At 47.0% G+C, this 26785-nt stretch overlaps 3 protein-coding genes across 3 annotated transcripts; all 3 read left to right on the forward strand.

The window, feature by feature from the left end:
* Positions 1-4185: 4185 nt before the first annotated feature.
* On the forward strand, positions 4186-4866 carry LOC122110571 (vomeronasal type-1 receptor 4-like). Its single transcript, XM_042683159.1, has one exon. The coding sequence runs from the start codon at positions 4186-4188 to the stop codon at positions 4864-4866; it is 681 nt and encodes a 226-aa protein (XP_042539093.1).
* A 12372-nt stretch (positions 4867-17238) lies between these two features.
* On the forward strand, positions 17239-17552 carry LOC122110713 (short coiled-coil protein B-like). The gene is made up of 2 exons (XM_042683350.1): positions 17239-17259; positions 17341-17552. The coding sequence occupies exons 1-2, from the start codon at positions 17239-17241 to the stop codon at positions 17482-17484; spliced, it is 165 nt and encodes a 54-aa protein (XP_042539284.1). The 3' UTR covers positions 17485-17552.
* Positions 17553-25510: 7958 nt separating this feature from the next.
* Positions 25511-25753, forward strand: LOC122110716 (short coiled-coil protein B-like). Its single transcript, XM_042683351.1, has one exon. The coding sequence runs from the start codon at positions 25511-25513 to the stop codon at positions 25751-25753; it is 243 nt and encodes an 80-aa protein (XP_042539285.1).
* Positions 25754-26785: the final 1032 nt, after the last annotated feature.

The following is a 26785-nucleotide window of genomic DNA, read 5'->3' on the forward strand; positions in this document are numbered from 1 at the left end:
ACTACTATTTTCCATGACTTTTGCTTCTGTCTACTTTGCCACAATTTTTTTTTTATTTTATGAATCTGATCCCTTGTTCTCAAAAGGGGATTTAAACCATCCCCCACATTTTATAACTTTAGCTTTTTAGTACTATCACATGCAGGTGCTCAGTGGCATTCTCATCGGGCTGCAAGTCCTCCCTGGCAGCCCTTTATTGTTATTGTTAGATCCTCCACGTTTTTCACCCCACACTACCACCCCTCCTTCTAGATCCAGAGAGGGTGGAGGAAGAGTCAATGAAGGGTAGAAAAGAGGGGTCAGATTAAAGTGTAAGTAAAAAAGGAGCTAGAGAGAAACAGATATTAAAAGGGGCTTTTAGCCAGTCTCCTCTGGGCTCTCGCATCAGGATGAATCTGAGAGAAGAAACATTCCAAGAATTCCAGAATACATACACATGAACATTGAGACAAAAAAAACATTTAAGCATGTGCGTTGTAGACTGTCACACAGAAAGTGCCAGACTACTGACGGGCCCAAATGTCCCCACTAGTGGATAGTTTACCCTGATGGGGACCTGGGGGACATCTCCCATCAGCCCAGTCACCTGTCTTATAGCTTTTCCGCCAAGACCTCTTGCCAACCCCAATACAGAACATGCAGGCTACACAGATACCAGACAATTACAAAGCAGCAATGTTTTAACTTAGAGGCCATTTGCATCATAGTGTCCTTGAATCCTTTTTTCCATTTTTTTTGCTAAGTTTTTAAACTAATAGTTCCTTCCTCCTGGAACCAGGGGCATACTTCCTCAACAAAGTGAAAGAAACATTTTAACTGACTCTATCTAACTTTCACTCCTTGAGCATGAAGCATACCCTTGAGAGCCTGCACATGCAGCATGCTGCTGTTATCTTGCCCCATGGTTTCTTACTCCCGACTATACATACTCTCTACCTCTCCTTATTTTATGTTTCTGGATGTCCTCTTACCTTAGCTGGGTCCTCTGCCTTGATCCCACGTTTTCAGGTCCCTGTTCAGATGCCACTTACCAGAGCCTGCCGGCAATGAAAGGGAATCCTGAATTAGGGGGTGAGGATGCAGAAAAATAAAGACATAAGACAAAGGATGGGGTCTGGAGGTCTACAGCTCAAGACTGCAGAAACATTTATTTTTAACTTTCCCTAACATATACTATTAGCAGTCAAGAGGTAACATAAGGTTACTTTAGTCCAGAAAAACAAGGAAAATTTCAGTAAAAACAGAATGCAGTAAAAACAATACAAGGTCAACTGCTAGAAAATACAACAAATTCTACAGATATAGCAAAGCAATCACAAGCACCTGGTGTTTTGTACGTGCCTTCAAGTGAGCACCGGGGTCAAGATAACCTTTAAACATTGCTGTCAGCTCCCAACAAGTGACACTGGACATGGTGGTGTGGAGCAAAGTTGGCCAGGTTGAGAGCAGTGGAGTCACAGGCCCAACTGTGGATGAATGCATAAAGAAGATGTAGCCTATTTCCATCATAAATTACGACTAATCCAGGAACAAGAAGGAAATCCTGTCATTTGCTACACATCTATAGAACTACAGATCGCTGTGGAAAATGCAAGAAGTCAGACACAGAAAGGCAAATGCATGTTCTTGAAACAGACAAGAACAGGGCAAGGAATTGTCAACAAGACAGGAAGGGTCCAGGTGAGGAATGGAGTCACATGCAATGAGGTAGACCAGAAACCCAGGGTAAGGAGTCACTACTGATCCTCTCCTGAGCATAGTGACAAATTCCTGCTTCAAAATCACCACTGATAATGATGAAAATGAGTATGGACTTAGAGATTGAAGTTAACTCCTCATTAACCACCAGGCATGAAAAGAGACCCCTTCTCACCCTGCTTTCAGGAATATGCATGAAATGCTTACCTCTAATCTCCAAATGAGGTCTCTAGAAATGAAAATATTTTTTAAAAACATGGCCATTATTGCCAAAGAAATTTCTGCACAGAAATGTCTCATTCTATTTCTTTCTTTCTTTCTTTCTTTCGTGCCAGTCCAAGGGTTTGAACTCTGGGCCTGGATGCTGTTGCTGAGCTCTTTTATTCCAGACTGGCACTCTACCACCAGAGAGTGGAGATAAGAATTGGAGATAAGAATCTCATGGGCTTTCTTCACCAGGCTGGCGTTGAACCTTGATTCTCTGATATCAGGCCCCTGAGATTGCATCAGTACAAGGTTCCATTTTTCTTTTCTAACAGCATATACGATGAGAAAACATCATATATGAGACTGAGATGATGAGGACTGGGAAGGTGGCTCAGTGGTAGAGTGCTTGCCTAGCATGCATGAAGCCCTGGGTTCAATTCCTCAGCAGCACATACATAGAAAAAGCAAGAAATGGTGCTGTGATGCTAATGGTAGAGTGCTAGTCTTGAGCAAAAGCAGCTCAGGAACAGTGCCCAAGCCCTGAGTTAAAGTCTCAGAACTGGAAAAAAAGGAAAGGGACACTTTGGGTAAGAAATTTTGGGGATAAATGGCTTACACTCCGCTGAGGTTGTTTACAGACAGTCATCTCAAGTTGGGCCTCAGTGTCTCCTGCTGGCCTACTGGGATCCAGGAGAGATAAGCGACTGCACCACTCCCTTGCCCCCCGGAGAATCACCTACGAGAAAATGAAAAATGTCTAGATAATTGTCACATGGGGGAAAAGAAAAAGTTTACTGAGAACTTGGCTTGCCACACCTGGTGAAGGGAACATCACCGCTCCCGAGGGAGACTACCTCAGCTGCCGCCCTCCTCCACCCCTATCTAAGGAGCCCTCTGAAGATCTGAAGTTCCCTTGTGCATCTCAGAATGGGCCGCCCTGCCACGCACATCCTCACAGAAGAGGCGAGCACTTGGGTTCATTGCAACTGGAGAGGCGCAGCCTGCAGGAGAGACCCCAGGTTCCACACTCTGGATAAGGGATTACCTTAGGACAGCAGGGATTTGGGATTGAATCCGGTTGCATGACAAAGAAACAGGGAAAGATAGGAATGGGCTAGGACAGTGAAGAGAACTGGGGTTCTAGGTTCCCCAGCCCCAAGCCCTGTTGGTTCTTAACTTCCTCTCTCTCACAGAGTCTGTCCTGGTTTATGACAAGTGATGAGGAATCCTGATTGTCCGGGGTTGGGGACCATGTGTTCACATCAGCAACTCTAGAATGGCATTTGAACCTAAAATTTCCCCTCTTGGTCTCTGTCATCCACCTCCTCTTTCACCCGCACCATCCCCACCACAGACCTGGTTCATCTTCCTGGTCTTTCTCCTATGAAATGTAGGCTCTGTGTTGAGGAAAGTGTGAAACCTGGGACCCACTCCTGCAGCCAGCCTATTGATGTATAAGTGCATGTCACTCGGGGAATGTGTCACGCATGTTTCTAATTTTTTTTTTTTTAGTCAGTCAGAGAGCTTGAACTTGGGGCTTGCCCATGTTCCTTCAGCCATTTTTGCTCAAGGCTAGGCCTCTAGCACTTTGAACCACAGGTGTACTTCTGGTTTGCTGGTGCTTAACTGAAGAGAAGAGTCTCATAGGCTTTCTTTCTCTGGGCTGACTTTGTATTGGGAATCCAAGGTCTCAGCCCCTGAGTAGCTAGGATTACAGGCTCGAGCCACTAGGGCCTCACTTGTTTAGAATCTTAGATCTGATTCTACAGAGGAGAAATGTAGCCACCTTCATCTCAGAACCTGACTCACCTTCCCTTACTGCCATTTCTCCAGGTTCACCCATTTCCCTGAACATGCCACCTTCCTCTTCCCGATGGATGGAATAGAATGGATTTTTCCTAATACATGAGAGACAGTAGGACAGTATTTCTAGTGGTCTGAATGCTGGATGGAGAATGTTGAGTTCCCTTGCCACTGTACATGCCTCAGATTCCCAAGCCAGAACCTCTGGATGAGACTCAAGGAACAGATAGGATGGCAGATGCCCATGTGTCTATGGGAGTGATCCTCTTAGCCCAGATTGTGGTTGGGTTTGTGGGTAATTTGTATCTTTTCTCCCATTATTTATTCCTTTCCTGCATGGGGAACAGGATGAGAGCTACAGACTTGATTCTTAGGCACTTAATTGTGGGCAACTTCCTAAGTCTTCTGTGTAGGGGTGTTCCCCAAACCATGGTAGCTTGGGGCTGGAGAAATTTGTTCAATGATGTGGAGTGCAAAATGATCTTCTATCTGTACCGCGTAGGCAGGGGGGTGTCCATTGGTAGCACTTGCTCCCTGAGCATCTTCCTTGCTGTCAGCATCAGCCAGGGGGACTCCAAATGGGCAGGGCTGAAGGGGAGAGCCCACAAGCACATTGTCTCCACCGTCTACTTTAGCTGGGGGGTCTTCCTCCTGGTGAGCATTGTTTTTCTCATGTTCATGACCGGACCCAAAGCACACAACAACATCACGAGCTTAATGGCCTATGGATACTGTTCCTCCGTGCGTCATGACCCAGCTACTGATGTGCTGTACTTGGCCATGCTCTCGGTGCCTGATGCTCTGTGTCTGGGGCTCATGCTCTGGGCCAGCACCTCCACGCTCTTGGTCCTGTACAGACACAAGCAGACAATGCAACACATCCAGAAGACCAGTGTCTCCACCAGAGCCTCTCTTGAGTCCAGAGCTACCATAAGCATCCTCCTCCTGATGAGCGCCTTTGTCTTCTTTTACTCTGCATCCTGCATCTTTTGGATTTGCTTGTTTGTGATTTACAATCCTAGCCCTGTGTTTTACCATATGGGAGTGTTTGCTATGGGTTGTTTCCCAGCCCTCAGCCCTTTCCTGCTCATGAGTGGACACTCCACGCCCTGCAGCCTCCTCTTCACCTGCACAAAGAAGAAAGTGGTCCTCCCTTGAGGCTCCCCAAGCTTGCATTTCTGCTGAACTTTGCTTGGCCATTCAACAATCTCCACAACTAATTAAAAGTTATCTGCTGAGAGATAGAGGTGTGCACACACGTCCACACCTGCACATTTGTGTGCTATATATCTCTGTGTGTGTTCATCTGTCTCTATTGTGCTGGCCTACAAAACTATAGGAAAGTGAAAATGTTAGGTTTTGAAATAATTCTTATTAGATCATGTCAACTTCCTCCAGAGAATCTGCTCCATTAAGGGGTGGTAGTGTAAAGTTCAAGATAAAGTGGTTAAACTCACGTCACATGTTTTCCTAATTCCATTTTGAGTCTTTGATTTTTTGTTCCCTCTGTCTTTAATAGTTCCCTATGCAATGAAGCAAATCATTCTTAAAGCCCTTTCTGTTCTGGGGAAGAAAGTAGTTGGATAGAAAAGAGCAGCTGGGTGTTGATGGTTGATGGCTGAGTTCTGATTTCCTGAAGAGGCGGATCTAAGGATCACAGTTCAGAGCCAGTCTATGCAGAAAACTCTCTGAGCCTCTCATCTCCAATAAACCACTAAAAAAAAGATGGAAATGGTGCTGTGGCTGAAGTTGTAGAGCGCTAACCTTGAGCAAATCGTCCCAGTGATAGAATGGAGGCCCAGAGTTCAAGCCCCAGTACTGGCACAAAGAAGGAAAGAGAGAATGAGGGACACACACAGACAAACAGACAGAGACAGACAGAGGAGAGAGAGGGAAAGCCAGCACAGCAGGAAGGAAGGAAAGAAGAAAGGAAGCAAGGAAGCAAGGAACGGAGGGAGGGAAGTGAGGAGTCCTGCTGGTGTAGCACTGACCACAAACATCAAGGCTCTTTCCTGACAGTTACTCCTTTAGTCTGTGCTTATTTCTTCCACATAATTTATTTTCACAACTCTTGATTTTCCTTGGCGGTCTATGTTACATAACTCTAGACTCTCTGCTAATTCAACAAGGACATTAAGTGTACTTTTGAAAAGCACATTTTTTTAATGTAAAGTTGTTTTTACAACACGAAGGCTCCTTGAGAAAGTCCCTTGCTTGGCTATTGTGACATTTCCTGCAGTGCTCCTCATGTTCCTTGTTATGGTGTCACTTTACTACAGCCTCTTGGGTGCTGGTGAGGTCTGCTCTGCTGAATGACAGGCAGGGCCCTCCAGTCCAGGGCTCTCCACCTCTACCCTTTTCTTCTTGGGAATGAATTGCAGGGTGACAGCAAGCCATAAGTAGCACTGATGCCCCAGGGACAGTCACCAGCCCTGAGCACAAAAGCTTAGGGATAGGACCCGGGCCTTGATTTCAAGTCCTGGGACCGGCACAGAAAAGAAAATCAAGCAGATGGCAGGCCTGCCTCCACGAGCTATCCAGGGAGTATGACAGGTGTTGAGTGGACTGTGAGCTCTGAGCCATGCCCCGCGCTTCCCCTCCCCCACAGCACTCAGCAACACTCCAAGGGTTTTTCCTCTTTTTTTTTTTGGTCCACCGTGGGTCTTGAATTCTGGGCCCAAGCGCTGTCCCTCAGCTCTTCAGCTCAAGGTTAAGCTCTGCACCCCACGCACCCCTGCAGTCTGCTGGAAGCACATCCTCCTGTCATCACGCTGACATGCAGCCCTGCCTGGACTCATTACTTCTGAAGAGTTCACACATTCAAGATGTCTCTCTCCATCTGTGTCTCCTCCTTTCTTCTTGAGCACCCTCAGTTCTGGGCCACCATCTTGTTTCCTGTCCCCTGTGTCCTTGTCATGCGGTGGCCAGACTCCTGACTCCTGCTAACCCGCTGCACACCTGCTGGTCAGAGCTCACAGCCAGCTCCAGACTTGGCTTCATTCACAGCAGCACCTGGTGACTATGCTCAATATGAAGGAGGGATAAGACACTCTGGCAGGACAAACTCAGAGCCAGGACAGATCATAGGGGGTAGAACCTTGGGCACCATGCTTGCTGCCCAGGGCATAAGGAGCTTCACACAGGATAAGAGGAAGAGGAGGGGGGCCTTCAGCCACGGCAACTCAGGGGAGCAGCAGGTAGGGTTACTGTGCATTTACACACCCGTTGGGGGGGGGACTGCCACTGAAGCACAGCAGGTGAGCTGTCCCGAGGGGACAGGACAAGGGGGGTGTGGCAGGCGGTGGCAGAGGAGCCCAAGACTCACTGGCGGAACTATGCCTACACAGCACTGGACACTCCTGGATAACAGACGGAGAGGAGGCCTCGGGCAGAGGTGCAGGAGGCAAACCAGTTGCCCACCGCCAGCCGTTTCACCAGCAGCAAGAAGTGGACTTCGAGGTCAGAGGGAGAGAGTTTGTGGGAGATGGCCCACAAGGTGTTGGGAGACGACAGTAAAGTTTAAAAGTCATCTTGACCCTGGTGTTCACTTGAAGGCACATACAAGGAGGTGGCTTTCTTGAAAAACACCAGGTGCCTGGGATTGCTTTGCTATGTCTGCAGAGTTTGTTTTACTTTCTACCAGTTGACATTGCCCTATTTTACTGCACTCTGTTTTTACTGAAATTTTCCTTGTTTTTCTGGACTATTGTAACCTTATGTTACCTCTTGACTTCTAATATTATATATTAGGGAAAGTTAAAAATAAATGTTGCAGCATTCTTGAGCTGCAGACCTCCAGACCCCATCCTTTGTCTTATGTCTTTATTTTTCTGCATCCTCCCACCCTAATTCAGGATTCCCTTTGATTGCCGGCAAGCTCCGGCAAGTGTCACCCAATCAGGGACCTGAAAACCTGGGATCAAGGCAGAGGACCCCGCTAAGGTAAGAGGACGTGTCTGGAAAAAGAGAGCGGGTGATAGCATAATCAGGAGTAAGAAATTATAGGGCCAGGTAAGAGCCACACGTTATATGTACAGGCTCTTAAGGGCATTCTTCAAGCTCGAGAAGTGAAAGTTGGACAGAGGCAGTTACAGAGTTTCTTTCGCTTTGCTGTGGAAGTATGCCCCTGGTTCCCGGAGGAAGGAACCATTAGTTTAGAAACTTAGCAAAAAAAAAAAAAGGAAAAACGGATTCAGGGACACTATGATGCAAATGTCCTGTAAGTGAAAACATTGCTGCTTTGTGATTGTTTGGTATCTGTGTAGCCTACAGGTTCTGTATTGGGGTTGGCAAGAGTCTTGGCGGACGCGCTATAAGACAGCCAATTGAGCCAGTGGGAGACGTCGTCTGAATCCCCATCAGAGTAAACTATCCACTAGTGTGGATATTTGGGCCGGTCTGTACTCTAGTACTTTCTGTCTGACAGTCTGCAAGGCACATGCTGTAAATGTGTTTTGTCTCAATGTTTGTATGTATGTATTTTGGAATTCTTGGAATGTTTCTTCTCTCAGATTCATCCTGATGCCAGAGCCCGGAGGAGGCTGGCTAACATCCCCTCAATATCTGTTTCTCTCTAGCTCCTTCTTTGTTACTTACACTTTAAACTGACCCCCCTTTCTACCTTTCACTGCCACCTCCTCCACCCTTTCTGGATCCAGAAGTAGGAGAGTGGTGGGGGGTGAAAAACCTAGAGGATCTAACAATAACTTAAAAGGGCCGGCAGGGAGAACTTGCAGCCAAATGAAACTGCCACTGACCACCTGCAAGTGAGGGATGGGGGGAGGGAACCTGTCAGGCTGAGGGGACAGGCGTTAGGGATTCTTTCTCTTGCCTCAAGATGAATTCTTCTCCACCTTGGAAGGCCCCTGCGTCAACGTTAGTAGGAATCTAAAAGAAAAATCCTCCAGAAGTGAGTAGAGGGGGTTCGAGTCCCCTGGTAAGTGGATTGGAGTCCCACTTGTGAATGGTGGTGAGATGTTGTGCCATTCACTGAGACTTGATTTTGTCTTTGTGACCTCTTGTTTGTCTTGTTTACTTCAGTGTGATTTCTGCTATGTTTTCTGAGGTAAGGATAAACTGGGGCCCATTAGCCCCCAACTCAGCCTTTGGTTGTTGTCTTGTCTAGTTCTGTTTTAGAATTGATACCAGTTTTAAATGTACGTACAACTGATTTTTATTTTTGTGCTATTTAAGATCTGTGTTTGTTTTGTGTTTGTGAATATGTTCAAGAAAAAAATTATCAGCATGCTGTAAAAATTGGGTAAGTTTATGTTTAAAATTCAAAAGGTTATCAGGTTTAGACATTACCAAAAATTTTAAAGAATTTTCACATTGTTTTAAATGACTTTTTAAGGATTCTTTAACATAGAAAATTAAAAATAGGCTTAAAAACTAGTGGGGCCACAGCCTGCCAAACCTATATATTACTTGTATCCTTAACAGTCTGTTTAGAAATTTACAGCCCAGCACGAGGTATGACAGTCCCTTGGAGCCTCTGAGAGACCCTGCTGTTGCTGCTGCTGCTACAGCCTGACAGTCACCTGGGGGAAATGTACATTGTTACCCTGACAACCTCCACCATGGAAAAAGTAGACTAAACTCCTGCCTGATTCCATTTTTTTGATGGCTTCACTTTGTCCATGTTACCATATACGTACTCTAATTTTATTATTGCTACTCCTCTTGCCGGGGAGAACAGCAAACATTGTATTGCCCATTCCCTACACTGCTTTGCCAATGTGGGACTTCCTAAACATATTAAAACTGATAATGGTCCGGGATATGTCAGACAAGCTTTTCAAAGTTTTTGTAAATCTTACCAAATTTTTCACTCTACAAATATTCCCTATATTCCTCAAGAACATTAAATTGTTAAACAAGCCAATGGGTTGTTAAAACAGCCCATTTTTAACTTAAAGTGGGGGAATTATAACCCTTCTCTCCTGTTAATATACTTCTCATGCTTTATTTGTACTAAATTTTTTAAGCTTAGATTGTAATGGCCTTTCTGCAGCACAATGGTTTTGGGAAAAAAGAGAGCAAAGAGCTTTTGCCCAAGTTAAGTGGAGGGATCCTTTAACAGGTGATTGGCACGGGCCCAGATCCGGTTTTAACTTGGGGTTGAGGACATGTTTGTGTTTTTTTTTTCAGGAAGAAAATAAATCCCGCTGGTTGCCTGAGCATTGCATTAGGATTGTGGAGGCTCATTCAGATGACACAAATGCTGGCACATAGAGCTTACATGCCAGATCCCCTGATTGTGCACCCTACAACTTGGGAGGGAGTTGAAGTACTCATTCACGTCAATAGATCAGCATACAGTACAACCCCCTATCCCTTCATCCAGCACACCAAGATGGAAGATATCTCAGCTTCCCTCATTCAGGATTCCATTTCGTTGCTGGCAGACTCTGGCAATAAGGAATCCACAGCCTTGGCCCGCACCACTGTCTCCTCCACAGTGGCCACTGACTCCAGTGGGGGCTGCAGGGGCAGGGCAAGGGGGTGGCACTGATGTTCTGCTCAGCCTTCCAACCCTGAGGCCATCCCCCTGGACAGCACCCCGCCCCCCTCCCAACACAGCTCCAAGGCTCCTGTCTTTGCCCTGGGGATGGGAACAGGAACCCCACATGACACTCACCAGCAGGCAGTGCACATTCTCTGGGCCCCCACCAGGCCGCTGAAAGTTCCCAGTTGCTCAGCCAGAGCCAGAAGGACCTCATCCTCATTGTAGATGGTGTCTGTAGGGGCAGGGCATTCCCATCACAGCCTACCCTGGGTCCCGGCACCCTGGGATCCCGGCCCCAAGACACACAAGCTTGCTCTCAGTACCCAGAGTTTTCCCATATGGCCAGCACAGAGAACAAGATAGGAGTTGGAGCTAGGTGGGAGAGTTCTGCATGACAGGGCCACTCTGTACCCCTCAGGGAGGGGAGACTTAGTCCCATACTGTGCAACACTGTGGCAAGCAGATTTCCTGTTCACGTACACCTTATACTCTCAGCAATGTTCTCTGCCAAAAATCCTTTCTCTCTGTTCAGACTTGGTTCAGCTACTGCCTCCTGGAGGCTTTGCAGGCTGTCACTCCCCCAGCCTGCGCCCAACCAACGGCCCCTGTGCCTTGCTCCCACTGGAAGACAGCGCCAAGCCAAGCCACAGTCTCAGGCCTCAGGGCTGGGCAGGGCAGGCCCGGGCACCACGGATCTCTGGGATTCTTCCTTTCTGACCTAGGACTTGACACAGAAAGTGCAGCACCCAGTGCTCAGAGCACCACCTCCAGAACCACGACACTACACTGCTGTCCTTTAAGATTCCAGACTGGCATTTTGCTCTAGCCCACAATCATGCTTCAGTAATTGCTCACAAAACCAATCCTGCATGTTATGCAGGAGTGAGGTCGAGGCTCCTGCTTTGCTGTCTGAACAGCACTATCTTTCCCAAAAGACAAGGCGCATGCCACATGCAACTGGAAAGGCTCCCGGTCAATGCAATCAATTTGGCCTAGAAACCCCTCCAAGGAGCGAGCAAGATGAGCATTGGCTCGATTGAGCCACTCAAAGTCTGCCACCCGAAAAAGAAAAACAATTTAGTGAGGATCCAAGCCATAATGCCTTTGGGCTTGGGTCCTTCACTTGACAATAGCTGGTCTGCCTGAGAGTACACCCGAGGTGTGCCCCCCAAGGGAGTGTGAACCCACTCTAATGGCTCCCACCTTTGAATTAAAACTGCAGAAATCAATGTAACACCTGCAAAAAACCAAAGGGAAATGGGCTCAAAAATAGAATACCTCCTCAGGGAAACTTCATCCAGGGCTTCTTAGAATTGCAAAAATATTGCCCGATGGCTGTCTGTAATTGTAATAACTTCATGGGGCGTCCTGTCTTTTAGTAGGGCAAATAAGGGCACAAGACTATCTTTAGGGACAGGAACCCATGGCAACAGCCAATTGATTTCCCCTAAAAGGCTCTGAAGTTGGGTTAAGGTCAGAGAGACTGGAATATCCAGCAAAGGCTTAAGAGCCTGGCCTGAGTCAAGGTAAGGTGGGTTCCAAGCACCTAAGAAGGAAGTATCTTTTGAATTTTATTGAGGGCTGTGGTGAACCCCCTCCCTTTTTTAAATATGGTGAGAACCTGGGCCAGAAGGCCCTCCAGGCGGCCTGGGTCTTTGTGCCCCAGGATTATATCATCCATGTAGGCATAGGCTAGGGAGGTATCTGAACCAAGCATAGGCCCTAAAAGTGTGGCCAAGTATTGTTGGCAAAAGGCTGGACTAGAAGGGATGGAGAAAGCAAACTTCTCTCAGTCATCTGGATGCAGGGGGATATTTTTTTTAAAAGAATCTTGAATATCAATTACAACCAAGGTATATTCTGAAGGTATAGCAGAAGTCCAGGGCCTGCCTCTTAGGGGCGTTCCTACTAGCTCCATCCTTTCTTTTACCTTACTTAGACCTTGGAGCATATGCCAAGCCCCAGAGGCTTTTTGAATAACAAATAGGGGTGTGTCCCAAGGACTCACAGAAGGGAGTATGTGTCCAAGGTTTTTCTGTTCCTCGACCAGAAGATGGAGGGCTACAAGTTTAGGTTTGGTAAATGGCCACTGCTCCACCCAGATAGGGCTTCCTGGGTTCCACCTAATGGGAGGTACTGGGGGTGGGGGAGTGGCCTTTAGGATTAGGGTGTACCCGAGTGGGTCCCCTATGTTCTTCTCTGTAATTATGAAAGTTAAAAAAATCCTTTTCCTTAATTCCCTCTAGATCCTTTTTTAGCTTTTGTGCTTCTTCCCCATCCAGGATATCATCATAGGATGCTCGATGGTCTGTAGTGACCATGGCATCCATTTGTCTTAGCATATTTTGCCCTAGTAAATTGGCAGTGAGGTTCTTCGTCATTAAAGGGCGTATCTTTCCCTGCTATCCATCTGGGCTAGTCCATTTCATAAGGGTGACCATCTCTTTGGACTGGGAGTTGCCCCCTACCCCCAATATCAGGGGCCAGGTGCAAGCTTCCAGTCCAAGGGCAATTCCTCCTCCCTGAGTACGGTTAGATCTGCTCCCGTGTCAATTAAACAGTAAAACTGCTTCCCACCTATGTTATGTGAATACTCATTATAGGGCAGAGTCCCTCCACGAGGAGGATAGTCCGATGGGCCTGGGTCATCCTGCCATGAGGCTGCCTGGGCTTCCCAGCAGAGGGGATTCCTCCTTGAGTTAATGGGGCTGGAGAACGCCCCTACCCTAATTTAAAGGCTTTCCATCTAAATCAAACTTGGATCGACAATCCTTTTTCCAAGGGTATCCCTTCCTGCACCTGGGGCAGAGTGTAAGGGGCAGTTTGCCACCTCCCCTCTCCTGGGCCAGTTGGTAAGGGATTGCCCCTCCTGCCCGCATTTAAAACAAGTCCCTCTCCCCAATTGTATTGGGGTTCCTTGGCCCTGGGCTGCAGGTGATGGGTAATAGCCTCAGTCATTTCCAGTGTCTGAGCCTGTAAGACTAAAGCTAGTGATTGGGACTGTTGCTGTTGCGTTCCCACATTCTGTGAGGCCACCATCCATCTGCTCAGGGAACTCTCTCTCAATCCCGCACAGGCCATGTGGTGGTCTGCATTCATCCCTTCCCAGACCAGCAGCTATACAAACTGATCTCGGAGGTTTCCTGCCGGCAGTTTGCAGTTAATACTCTGTTGGACTAGGTCTACAAACTCAGCTAGAGACTCACCAGATTTTTGTGTCACTCCTGCTCTGGGGGACTCAGTAGGCCCATCATCCAGTTTGTACCATGCGGCAAGTCCTGCCTGCCTCACCTGGTCACAGTACGGACCAGGTATAGCGGCCTGTTGGACACCAGTGGAGTGCCCTTCCCACATCTCAGTTAACATGGCATAAGTAATAGGTATCTCACGTTGACCCTGCCAGTTATTCTCCACCTACACTCTGCATTCCTCCTCGAAGAAAGCACACTATTTAATAAACTGAGAACTGGTGAGGATGGCTTTGGCCACATCCAGCCAGTCCTTAGGGACACACGGGTGATAAGCAATGTCCTGTAATAGGGTCTGGGCCCAAGGAGAATTCGAGCCATCCTCCACCACTGCCTTGTGGCGCTCTTTAAGGTCCTTAGCTTCCCATGGATACCATTCCAAGGGCCTGTTAGCTCTGGTGCCAGATTGACAGGATACGCTTGGGGAAGCAAAGCCTATGTCCTAGGGTCTGGGCTCCCAGATGGCCCTTCCTTTCCAGAGTAGGCCTCCAAGTAGGTTACTTCCCCAACCCTCGGCCCCTCCGTGGAAGGTTGGTAGGGTTCCAGGTCTTGCAGGTCCCTCTAGCAGGTTGCGTAGGGTGACGTACCTCCCCTCCAGTCAGGGGAATAGGGAGGGGGCTTATGACTGTCAGGGGCACCTGAGTCAGAGGGAGTAACTTTCACTCTTGTTTTGACTTCCACTGTGCAGGTTTCAGTACATTCTCAGTCGAATTTAACCCATTCCTTTTCCTTCCCACTTCCTAAGTCCTCCTTTACTCCCTAAGGCCTAATGTTGCCTCCTCCTCCTTCTTCTGTGAGATAGCATTACCCATACTAAGGGTTTCATTTACCCTGAGAGACTGCTTAGCCTTGGTCGGCATCTTTTCCTTTCATGCCCCAAGTTGAGTGCCAGATGTCAAGTCTTTGTCTGTTCCTCAAAGACGGACAGGGTCCAAGGAAAGGTAAGCATGGCAGCTTGCCCTTTCCTCAGCCTCCCTTTGACTGGGAGACAATCAGACACAGTGGAGAGTCAAGTCAAGCAGGAAAACTCATTTATTAACACACAACAAGCCCTTGTTAAAGCAAAAAAGAGCGGGTGGCATGACAGGGGAGAAAAGGAACCAATCACTGTCAAGTTCACACCCTATCATACACCTAAGCTTCCACGGTCTGGCAAATAGGGTAAAGCAAATCAGGCTCTCTCAGCGCCATCTTTGCTGCCCTTCTGCTCTACACACAGCCGTGCTGTGGGCAACACTATGGGTGAACGGGAACCTGAGACTGTACAGGTGGGATTGGACTGTACAGGTGGATCTGGGTGCTCAGTTTCTGGTTCATTAACTCCTTCTGGAATGCAGGCCATAGAACCTGAGCTTTGTTTCAGAGGAGAGCCATGGTAATTTCTGCACCCAGCTTTTCCATCTCAGATCCATCACAGCAGAATCCTGACCAGTGTCTGACAGTACATCCCTTTACCAGTTTGGGGAAGGGTCCAGCCCCACGTGCAAACAGGAGGACCACAGAGTGCAGGCCGAGGCTCTGCTAGGCCCCCAGCCTGGCCCTGTCAGCACCCTGTCACACCCTTTCTGCTTGATCACACTTTGACACAGTCTTCCCCATCCAATGAAGTCTGTATTTAAATAAAAAAAGAGAGAGGGTTTGGAGAGCTTCCTGAGAGCTGAAAATGTGAGTGTTCATGGAGCATGGGGGGTGTAGACAAGGCACTCAGCTCCCATGGGCCTTGCCATAAAAATGTTTTCAGTGGCATCCTTTATGGTGAACCTGTGAGGATTTGTCCTCGGTCCTGATTCCTTTGAGTTGATCAGCCCCATGTCGGGGCAGAGTCAGAAACACAGGCAAGCAACCTGGTCCTTCACATCCACAGCAGGGGAAGTTAGGGTGAGAAATGAACCGAATTAGAGGGGCCGGGCTGTGTCTGCTGTTCCATGAGGAAATGCTAGGGGTAGGAGGTATGACTCAGGTGGTAGAGCACCTGCCAATGAGCAAAAGAGTCAGATACTTACTTCAAGTCCTAGTCTCAGCTTTAAAAAAAAAGGAAATGCTTGATTGCTACTGGGGAGAAATGCTCTAATTTTCAGGACCACAGTTTTTCTGTTGATTGTGGTGAAAATGTGGAGAAAAGTCAAGGAATTTGTTTTTCTTTACACATGGCCTGTAAGCTATTTCCCAGTCCCAAGCCAGTGCTGGTGAACAGGAAAGTAGTGTCTGTGGGTGAGTGTTTCAACATCCCATGATGAGTTCACTCTGAATTAAGGGTGGGTCCTAGAGCCAACCACAGTGTCCTCCTAAGCACCCCAGCTGTAGAAGACTCAGTAAACAGAGGGCACAGTCTAGGAAGAGAGGCAGGGGTTGGCTGAGGATATATCCATAAGCCCAAGAAAGTCAAGAACCATAACTGGGCCTGAAGTGAGGAGAGGAGTGCAGAGCCGATTCCCATAGAAGCTGCAAATGTAAGCCACTGGGTGAGGCTATTTGTCCCAAGAGCCCCAGAGAACAGGTGCATCAAATTCTCGTAGTGTGTGCAGAAACCAGGCTGGGAGGAAGAGACACCAGCCTAGGCCAGCCTGGGAGGACAGTGTCCTAACCTCAAGGCTCCGATTGTGACCACAGCAGCAGAATGCAAACCCTCCCCTGTATGCATCTCCTGCCTTGCTCCAGTGCACGGAGCACAATGACGTCATGTGTGCTCAGTGCAGTGACATCACTGAGAACAGCTAACCCTGGTAGCACAGAAGGCCTCTTCCCCAGGGCATGGCAGACCAGCAAGCTGCATTGAGGTGAAGAATGGTCCTATGCCACAGGAAGGCGAGAGCTTCCCTGCAGATGATCCTCTCATCAAGGCATTTAAGCATCTCTTTGGGATCACAATGGAACTGATGAAAAGTTAGGTAAAAAATGCAGCTGGGCTTAGTGATGTGCACCTGAAATGCTAGCAATGAGGAGGCTGAGGCAAGAGGATACTAGGTTCAAGGCTAGACTGGACTACACAGTGGAGACCCTGTCTTCAAAAGCAAAAGAGGGTCTGGGAAGGTGGCTCAGTGATAGACTGCTTGCCTTGCATGCAGGAGGCCGTGTGTTGGATTTCTCAGCACCACATAAGCAGCAAAGGCTGGAAGTGGCAATGTGGATCAAATGGTAGAACACCAGCCTTGAACTGAAGAGCTGAGGGACAGTGCCCAGGCTGAGTTCAAGCCCCATGACCAACCAAAAGAAAAAGAATAGAAAATAAGGGGCTGGGATGGTAGCTCAGTGGTAGACTGATTGCTTTGCATGCATGAGGATCAGGGTTCAATTCTTCAGCATCATCTAAGCAGAAAAAGCCAGAAGTGTTGCTGTGGCTCAAGTGGTAGAGTGTTAGCCTTGAGCTGAAGGGCTGAAAACATCGCCCAGGCCCAGAGTTCAGGCCCTACAACCGACTGAAAAAAAAGACAATAGAAAATGAAATATTTTGGCAAATTCTCAAGAATATGTAGGTCCTTGAACACCATATCCATTGCAGCACTTTTTACCACAGCCAAGAAACAACCCAGGAGCTCCATGGTGTTTGCAGAGAAATGAGTGACACTGGACATGGTCGTGTGGAGCAAAGTCAGCCAGGTTCAGAGCAGTGGAGTCAAAGGCCCAACTGTGGATGAATGCATAAAGAAGATGTAGCCTGGTCAGTCAGTGCTGGTGTCTCCGGCCGGAGGCGCGATCTTGGGATCCCGCCAATCCGGTGCCTCTGACGACCCTTCATCAGGATTTTTCTGTCCAAGGCACAGTTCAGTGCCCAGAATGATGAACGCTGACATGGATGTTGATGCTGAAAATCAGATGGAACTGGAGGAAAAAATACAACTTATTAATCAAGTGCTGGAACTCCAACACACACTTGAAGATCTCTCAGTAAGAGTAGATGCAGTTAAGGAAGAAAACCTGAAACTAAAATCAGAAAACCAAATTTTTGGACAATATATAGAAAATCTTATGTCTGCTTCTACTGTTTTCCAAACAACTGACATAAAAAGCAAAAGAAAGTAAGGGATTGAGTTCCCTTCTCATTTACGGAATAGCTGCTTCTCTCTCCCTCTCCCTCTCTCTCCCTTTCTTTCTCTCTGTCCCTTCCCCTTCCCTCCCTCTCTCCCCTCTTTAAAAGTTTGGTACATTCCAAATGTTACAGTACCTTTGTTTGTGGATTCATTGAATGTTTATTAAAATAATTTCAAATCTAGGCAAAATTAACTACTTAACAAGAGACTTCCATGAGTCTGTATATTATGTTAGTCTAAAAAAATGTGCAGATATATTGTAGGGACTATATAATTAGAATTGCATATATTTATGAAATTTGAACATGAATGTTTTATTGAATTTGCTTTGATATATAGGCTTGATCTTTTACAACACACTTACTTAGTAAGATATACAAGACAACAACCATGTTGTGAAAATGTGACCAAAATCATGTACTGAATGCACAGCTTTATGTATGTACCTGTTCACCATTGTGTGCCTCTCCTCCATCTGCCTCATCCTCCCCATTTACCTTCTTCTAAGTCAAGATAGTTTCACATTTGTAAAAGTACTTTGAGTAGTAATCACCTGACAGTAACCTAATCTGTAAGTCCTGAAGTTAACCAAAACCTTGCCTAAAGTTTGTCAGTTGTACTTTCTAATAATAAGATAAGACTGATGGTTTCTCTTTAACCATTTGAAATCAGATTAGGGCTAAAAAGAGGATTTTTAAGTTGATACTAAATTATCAAATTGAAATCTGTTTAAAACAAAGAAGCAACTTGCTTTTGTACCAAATCACCCACTTGCTATCTGAAAAGATAAGAATTTTGGTTATGGGCTGCGAAGGTAGCTCAGTGGTAGAGTGCTTGCCTTGCATGTATGAGGCCCTGGTTCGATTCCTCAGCACCACATAAGAAAAAAAATACCGGAAGTGGCGCTATGGCTCAAGTTGTAGAGGGCTAGCCTTGAGCTGAAGAGCTGAGGGACAGGCCCAGGCCTAGAGTTCAGGCTCCATGACCAGACCCCGCTCCCCCCCAAAAAATTTTTGGTTATATATCTATTAGAAGTAGAAAGTCTGGGAGGAGTACTTAGAAATAGGTAAAAAAAATAATGTGATAAAAGTAGCTACCAATTCCAAATGTTTTCACTCCAGATTTGTATTGTCTCTGGCACAGAACAGATCTTCCAGGGAATATATATCTAAATATATGAAAAGTAGTTAAGTTTGACTGATCTTACATATGCCACATGCTATGCTATTCCAGCTCTAGGGTGTGGTTGCAAGGTTTATTTGTTGTTCCTAGTCAATTAACTGTTACCAAATTCCTTGAAGAGTGTACTGGTATTAGAATCATGAATGAGAGAATTTTATATGTATAATAATTGGTAAGCTCAGTATTTTTATCTCACTCTGTAAATTCAACTAATAGGTTGTTAGAATTTTAGTCATTCTCATAACAATTTCTAAAAATTTAGTTCATAGGTTTCATTTGATAAAGGAATCAATATCTCCCCTGTCTTTGTTTGAAGAAGCGAACCCACCTGTCTTAGGGTGGGTGGATCACCTTGTCTGCCTTACCTATCATCGGAATCTTCTTCTGAATGGAGCTGAAGGTCCTGTCTTAGGTTGGTCAGACTGGTACCCCCTGTTACCCGTCTCTGGCAGCACTTCCTCTCGGGGGGAGGAGGGAGGATTCATTTATATGGAGCTTGATCTTATGTAGCTGGCTGGTTAAACTCAAAAGAGAGTTTGGAGTGCACGTATAATACAAGGAAGGCATAGAGAAACCATCAGTAAAAGCATTCCCAGGCCAAGGAATGACATTAGCAATCCTTTAACGTAAGTCAGGGAAGGGATATAGCATTGAAATTGTTTAAACAAGTTTTTTTTTTAGCAGTTTTTGCCACTTAAGTGTCCAGAGGTAGGGCTTATATAGTATTATGAGCAAGCTGATTAAGATAATGGGCTGTTTGTACATTTTGTGTCAGTGTCACAGCAGCTGCCACTGCGGAGGCAGTTAACGAAATAAAGGCCAAAACATCAGCTACAAGTAGCCCAACAAATCGACGAGGGCACGTTAGTTCTTTCAATTGTCTTAACACCTGAATGCCAGAATTTTTATATCAAGTTTTAGAAATATTTACAGGAAGCTTAACAAAAGATGGTTGCCTAACAATAAGTATGGATTTAGTTATGCCACTATACAAGCAATTAGTAAAAGAACAATTTGTACAGGTGACATTAAAATAATTAGCTCCTACAGAGATATTAAACGATCAATACATAATGACATCAGGTGGTGATACACAACTCATAATATATTTTAAAAGGGATGAATTGGGCTAGGTTATGTTGTTGAGTGCAGCCACCAGCATTCAAACATGATGTTGAGGATGCCCATTCATCCACCACAGTCCAACATTGTACCTATTAGTAAGATTAGCTCCAGACCAGTCCATTAATTGAGAGTTAGTTCCAGAAATATTGGTAACAAATGGCTGTACATGCCTGCATCTTATTGGATGAGGCTCTCCTGTAGATACTACTATTTGTGAAGAATTAATGCAACGGGGTATCATATAAGATGGAGAAGAATTTGCATGAACTTGGAGTTCAGTTGGGAAAGATGTCATCTGTCTATTGTACATTTGATTTTTGTCTGGAATCCAAATTTTATGAGTCATGGATAGCATTATAATACAGTCTGGAATGGAGCCTTTAGAGCTGGTGGTAAAGCAAAAAGGAATTCCAATGTCCAAAGCTGAGATATCTCCCATCTTGCTGTGCTGGATGAAGGGATGCGGGGCTGTATTGTATGCTGATCTATTGATGAGAATGAGTACTTCAACTCCCTCCCAAGTTGTAGGGTGCACAGTCGGGGGATCCGACAGGTAAACCCAATTTGTCTGTGTTTGTGTCATCTGTTGAGCCTCCACAATCCTAAAGCAATGCTCAGGCAACCAGCAGGATTTATTTTCTTCCTGCAAAAAAACACAAACATGTCCTCGACCCCAAGTTAAAATGGATCAGGGCCCTTGCCAATCACCTGTTAAAGGATCCTTCCACTTAACTTGGGCAAAAGCTCTTTGCTCTCTTTTTTTTTTTCCAAAAACTGCTGTGCAGCGGAGAAGAGGCCACAGGCCGAGGTGCGGGAGGTGAACCAGTTGCCCCCTGCCAGCCGTTTCACCAGGGGCACGAAATGGGCTTCAAGGTCAGAGGGCGAGTGCTCATAGGAGATGGCCCTCAAGGACTTCACTGCCTTGTCCCGCACCACTGTCTCCTCCACTGTGGCCAGCGACTCCAGTGGGGGCTGTAGGGGCAAGGGAGGGGCGGGTGGCACTGATGCTCTGCTCAGCCCTCCAGCCCTGAGGCCATCCCCCTGGACAGCACCCAACCCCCTTTTAAACCCTGCACCATGGCTCCTGTCTCTGCTCCGGGGATGGGAGCGAGGACCCCGCATATCACTTACCAGCAGGCAGTGCACCTACTCTGGGCTCCCCACCAGGGCGGTAAAGGTTCCCAGCTGTTCAGCCAGGGCCAGAAGGACCTCATCCTCAGCGTAGATGCTGTCTGTAGGGCCAGGGCATTCTCATCACAGCCCACCCTGGGACCACGGCACACTGGGATCCCGGTCCCAAGATGCTCAAGCTTGCTGTCAGTACCCACAGTTTTCCCATATGGCTAGCACAGAGAACAAGATACAAACTGCGGGTGGATGGGGGAGCACTGAGTGACAGGGCCACTCTACACCCCTCAGGGAGGGGAGACTGAGTCCCATCTGGCAAGCAGATTTCCTGTTCAGGTACAGCTTACACTCTCAGCACTGTTCTCTGCGAAAAATCCTTTTCTATCTGTTCAGACTAGGTTCAGCTATTGCCTCCTGGAGACTTTGCAGGCTGTCCCTCCCCCAGACTGCCCCGACCACCGTCCTCTGTGCCTGGCTTCCACCTGAAGACAGTGCCAAGCCCAGCCAGAGTCTCAGGCCTCAGGGCTGGGCAGGGCAGGCCAGGGCAAAGGTGATCTCTGGGATTCTTCCATTCTGAACAAGGACTTACCAATGGAAGTGCAGCACCCAGGCTCAGAGCACCACCTCCAGAAAAGCAACACTACACTGCTATACTTTAAGATGCCAGCCTGGCATTTTGCTCTACCCCATGATCATGCTGCAGTAATTGCTTACAAAACCAATCCTGCATGTTCTGCTGGCGTAAGGCTGAGGCTTCTGCTTTTCTGTCTGGACAGCACCACCTTTTCCCAAAGGACATGGCACCTGCCACATGCAACTGGAGAGGCTCCCAGGCAGCAAGTCCAAAGAAGGGACCTAAAGTCTCTTGGGGCTCTGAGCCCTACATGTCTGGATACCCGGCAGCTCTTGGTTTGAAGCTCCCACATTCCCCCCATCACAAGCCCCAGTTCTTTCCAACCAGGCAGGCAGAACATTGTCTGATGAGACTGTCCTCCCAGCCGACACTTAGGTGTTAAACAGACTGAATGCTCTCCATATCTCTAGTACGAGTCACATGACTGTGTCCACCTGGCAGAGCCCAAGGTAGTTCTCAGGCTGGGAGTCTCACTCTGGGTCTCTGGCTGCCTTCCAGCAGACTTCCGAGAGGACATCCTGCCTTCATCTTCCTCTTCCTCAGCCTTCCCCTCAACACAGTCCTGCAGTACATAAAGCTTGTCTACCTGAACCTCAGCCTCTGTACCCCATCATCCAGGTCCCCTGCCATGGGCTTCTCTTATTAAGCAGAAGCCATCTCCAGGCATCCCCACTGCACTGGGCCCCAAGAGTCCCCACCTGTAAGGAATGGGAGGAGTTCACTTCCCGTCCTTTCCACTCCAAGGGCCAAGGTGATGGTGGACAGCTTCTTGATGCTGTTGAGGTGAAGCTGAGGAGAGAACAAGGAGGGAGCTCAAGGGAGCTCCACAGTGCTGGGAGCAGATGGTCAGCACACTCACCATGCCCTCCTCTGACCTGGAGCACACAGTTCAATAGAAACAATGCACTTTCCGAGTTCAGGTAAGATCACACACACTGCCCACTACTGGCTACTACACCACATACTCCACTTTGTAGCAGCCGCTGCATAGCATGCATACATGCATGCTCTGGCCCAGGCCCTAGACAAGGTACACACACCTGGGACCTCACTGAACCCTCAAAGCAATTGTACAAGGTGTGAAGCTGGCTCACAGCGTCAATCCTGTGAGGCGCAGCACAAGGCAGAACCTCTGGCCAGCTCACAGAGGTAAGAGGATGGCTGGTAAAGCAGGCATTTAAACACAAGACTTGTGGCTAATGGTGGTGATGAGAGAACAAACAATAGCATAGTATTACTACAAAAACAAAAGTCAGGTTTGCTGATGCACACCTGTAATCCCAGTACTCAGCAGACTGATATGGAAAAATCGTGACTTCAAAACCAGCCTGAGGTACATAGTAAAATCTTTTCTCAAAATAACAATGACAACAGAGGAGCAACCTCAGCCATGTTGTGGGCAGCACCATGGGTGAACGGGAACCTGAGACTGTACAGGTGGGTCTGGATGCACAGTTTCTGGCTCATTAACTCCCTCCGGAATGCAGGCCATAGAACCTGAGCTTTGTTTCAGAAGAGGGCCACGGTAACTACTGTGCCCAGCATTTCCATCTCAGAGCCATCACAGCAGAATCCTGACCAGTGTATGATGGTACATCTTAAGACCCGATATGGGACGGGTCTAGCCCTATGTGCCAACAGGAGGGCAGGTGGAGGTGCAGCTAGGCCTCCAGCCTGGCCCTGTCTGGACCCTGTCACACCCTTTCTGCTTGATCACACTTTGACACAGTCTTCCCCATCCAATGAAGTCGGCATAAAAAAAAAGAACAAAACCAGAGGTTTTGGAGAGCTTCCAGAAAGCTGAAGATGTGAGGAGTCGTGGAGTGTAGAGGGTATAGACAAGAAACTTGGCTCCCGGGGCCTTGCCATACACACTTTTCAGTGGCATCCTTTATGGTGAACCCGTGAGGATTTGTCCCCAGTCCTGATTCCTTTCAGCTGATCAGCCCCACATCGAGGCAGAGTCAGAAACGCAGGCAAGCAACCTGGGCCTTCACATCCACAGCAGAGGAAGTTAGGGTGAGAACTGAACCAAATTAGAGGGGCCAGGCTGTGTCTGCTGTTGCATAAGGAAATGCTCTGGTGGTAGAGCACCAGTCAATGAGCAAAAGCATTAGATACCCAGTTGAAGTTCTAGTCTCAGGTAAAAAAAATAAAAGAAAGAAAAAAAGGGAAATACTTGCTTGCTACTTGGGAGAAATGATCACACTTTTCAGGGCCAAAGCTTTTCTGTTGACTGTGCTGGAAATGTGGAGAAAAATCAGGGAATTTTGTTTGTCTTTACACATGGGCTGTAAGCTAGTTCCCAGTCCCGAGCCAGTGCTGGTGAATAGGAATGTAGTGTCTGTGGGTGAGTGTTTCAACATCCCATGTTACGTTCACTCTGAATTGAAGGTGGGTCCTAGAGCCAACCACAGTGTCCTCCTAAGCACCCCAGCTGGAGAAGACCCAGTACACAGAGGGCACAGCCTGGGAACAGAGGCAGGGGGAGGCTGAGGATACATCCATAAGCCCAAGAAAATCAAGAACCATAACTGGGCCTGAAGTGAGGAGAGGAGTGCAGAGTGGATCCCCATAGAAGCTGTGAATGTAAGCCTCAGAGAACAGGTGCATCAAATTCTTGTCGTGTGTTCACATGAAGGGAGAAACGGCAGCAAGACCCTCCCTCTGCTGCAGAAAGCAGGCTGGGAACTAGGGACACCCGCCTAGGCCAGCCTGAGTAGACAGGGTCCTAACCCCAAAGCTCTGATTGCGACTACTGCAGTGCACTGCAAACCCTCCCCTGTGTGCTTCTCCTGCCTAGCTCCAGCGCATGGAGCACAATGACATCACATTTTCTGAGTGCAGTGACATCACTGAGACCAGCTAACATTCATGGGCACAGAAAGCCTCGTCCCCCAGGGCATGGCAGACCAGCAAGCTGCACTGAGGTGAAGAGTAGGCCCCACACCCCGGGAAGGCGAAGAGTGACTGAGAGCTTCCCTGCAGATGAGCCTCTCATCAAGGCATTATGCATCTCTTTAGGATCACAATGGAACTGATGAACAGTTAGGTAACTAATACAACTGAGCTTAGTGATGTGCACCTGAAATGACAGCACTGAGGAGGCTGAGGCAAGAGGATACTAGGTTCAAGGCTAGCCTGGACTACACAGTTGAGACCCTGTCTTACAAAGCAAAATTGGGACTGAGAGGGTGGCTCAGTGATAGACTGTTTGCCTTGCCTGCAGGAGGCCCTGGGTTCGATTCCTCAGCACCACATAAGCAGCAAAGGCTAGAAGTGGCACTTTGGCTCAAATGGTAGAGCACTTGCCTTGAGCTGAAGAGCTGAGGGACAGTTACCAGGCCAAGTTCAAGCCCCATAACTGACCAAAAGAAAAAAATAGAAAATGAGGGGCTGGGAAGGTAGGTCAGTGGTAGACTGATTGCCTTGCATGCATGATGACCAAGGTTCAATTCCTCAGCATCACCTAAGCAGAAAAAGCTAGAAGTAAGTGTTGCTGTGGCTCAAGTGGTACAGTGTTAGCCTTGAGATGAAGGGCTGAAAAACATCGCCCAGGCCCAGAGTTCAAGCCCTACAACTGACAGAAAAAAAAAAAGACAATAGAAAATGAAATATTTAGGCATATTCTCAAGAATATATAGGTCCTTGAACACCATATCCATTGCGGCACTATTCACCACAGCCAAGAAACAACCCAGAAGCTCCATGGTGTCTGCAGAGTAATGAGTGACACTGGACATGGTCGTGTGGAGCAAAGTCAGCCAGGTTCAGAGCAGTGGAGTCAAAGGGCAACTGTGTATGAATGCATAAAGAAGATGTAGCCTGGTCAGTCAGTGCTGGAGTCCCCAGCTGGAGGTGTGATCTTGGGATCCCACCCCTCCCAGTGCCTCTGATGACCCTTCATCAGGATATTTTCTGTCTGAGGCACAGTTCAGTGCGCAGGACGATGAACACTGATATGGATGTTGATGCTGAAAATCAGATGGAACTGGAGGAAAAAACCCGACTTATTAATCAAGTGCTGGAACTCCAACACACACTTGAAGATCTCTCAGCAAGAGTAGATGCAGTTAAGGAGGGAAACCTAAAGCTAAAATCAGAAAACCAAGTTCTTGGACAATATATAGAATACCTCATGTCTGTTCCTAGTGTTTTCCAAACAACTGACATGAAAAGCAAAAGAGAGTAAGGGATTGAGTTCCCTTCTCATTTACAGAATTGCTGCTTCTCTCTTTCCCTCACTCCCTCCCTTTCCTTCTCTCTGTCCTTTCCCCATCCCTCCCTTTCTCCCCACTTTAAAACTTGGGAAGATTCCAAATGTTTCAGTACCTTTGTTTGTGGCTTCATTGGATGTTTAGAAATTAATTTCAAAGCTAGGCAAAATTAACTATTTAACAGAAGACTTTCATGAGTCTGTATATTATGTTAGGCTAAGAAAATGTGCAGATGTGTTGTACAGACTTTATAATTAGAATTGCATATATTTATGAAACTTGAAAATGAATGTTTTATTGAATTTGCTTTGATATATTGGCTTAGTCTTTTATTACACGTATACTTAGTAAGATATAGAAGAAAATAACCATGCTGTTAAAATGTACCAAAATCATGTACTGAATGCACAGCTTTATGTATGTACCTGTTCACCATTGTGTGCCTCTCCTCCATCTGCCTCATCCTCCCCATTTACCTTCTTCTAAGTCAAGATAGTTTCACATTTGTAAAAGTACTTTAAGTAGTAATCACCCAACAGTAATCTGATCTGTAAGCCCTGAAGTTAACCAAAACCTTGACTAAAGTGTGTCAGTTGTACTTTCTAATAATAAGATAAGACTGATGGTTTCTCTTTAACCATTTGAAAACAGATTTGGGCTATAAAGAGGATTTTTAAGTTGAAACTAAATTATCAAATTGAGAACTGTTGAAAACCAAAGAAGCAACTTGCTTTTGTACCAAATAACCCACTTGCTATCTGAAAAGATAAGAATTTTGGTTATGGGCTGCGAAGGTGACTCAATGGTAGAGTGCTTGCCTTGCATGTATGAGGCCATGGGTTCGATTCCTCAGCACCACATAAGAAAAAAAAAAGCCAGAAGTGGCACTACAGCTCAAGTTGTAGAGGGCTAGCCTTGAGATGAACAGCTGAGGGATAGCGCCCAGGCCTAGAGTTCAGGCCCCATAACAGGACCCCGCCCCCCCAAAAAAGAATTTTGGTTTATAT

This window comes from Dipodomys spectabilis, unplaced genomic scaffold, assembly GCF_019054845.1.
Source record: "Dipodomys spectabilis isolate Male_0828 unplaced genomic scaffold, ASM1905484v1 ptg000080l, whole genome shotgun sequence".
Classification (NCBI taxonomy): domain Eukaryota; kingdom Metazoa; phylum Chordata; class Mammalia; order Rodentia; family Heteromyidae; genus Dipodomys; species Dipodomys spectabilis.

What these genes read in the sequence shown, in the direction of transcription:
- LOC122110713 (XM_042683350.1), top strand. Translation starts at nt 17,239, where the DNA reads ATGATGAACGCTGACATGGAT. An exon ending in TGATGAACGCTGACATGGAT is followed by an intron (nt 17,260 to 17,340) that starts GTTGATGCTGAA and finishes CACACACTTGAA; the next exon opens with GATCTCTCAGTAAGAGTAGA.
- LOC122110571 (XM_042683159.1), top strand. Translation starts at nt 4,186, where the DNA reads ATGATCTTCTATCTGTACCGCGTAGGCAGGGGGGTGTCCATTGGTAGC.
- LOC122110716 (XM_042683351.1), top strand. Translation starts at nt 25,511, where the DNA reads ATGAACACTGATATGGATGTTGATGCTGAAAATCAGATGGAACTGGAG.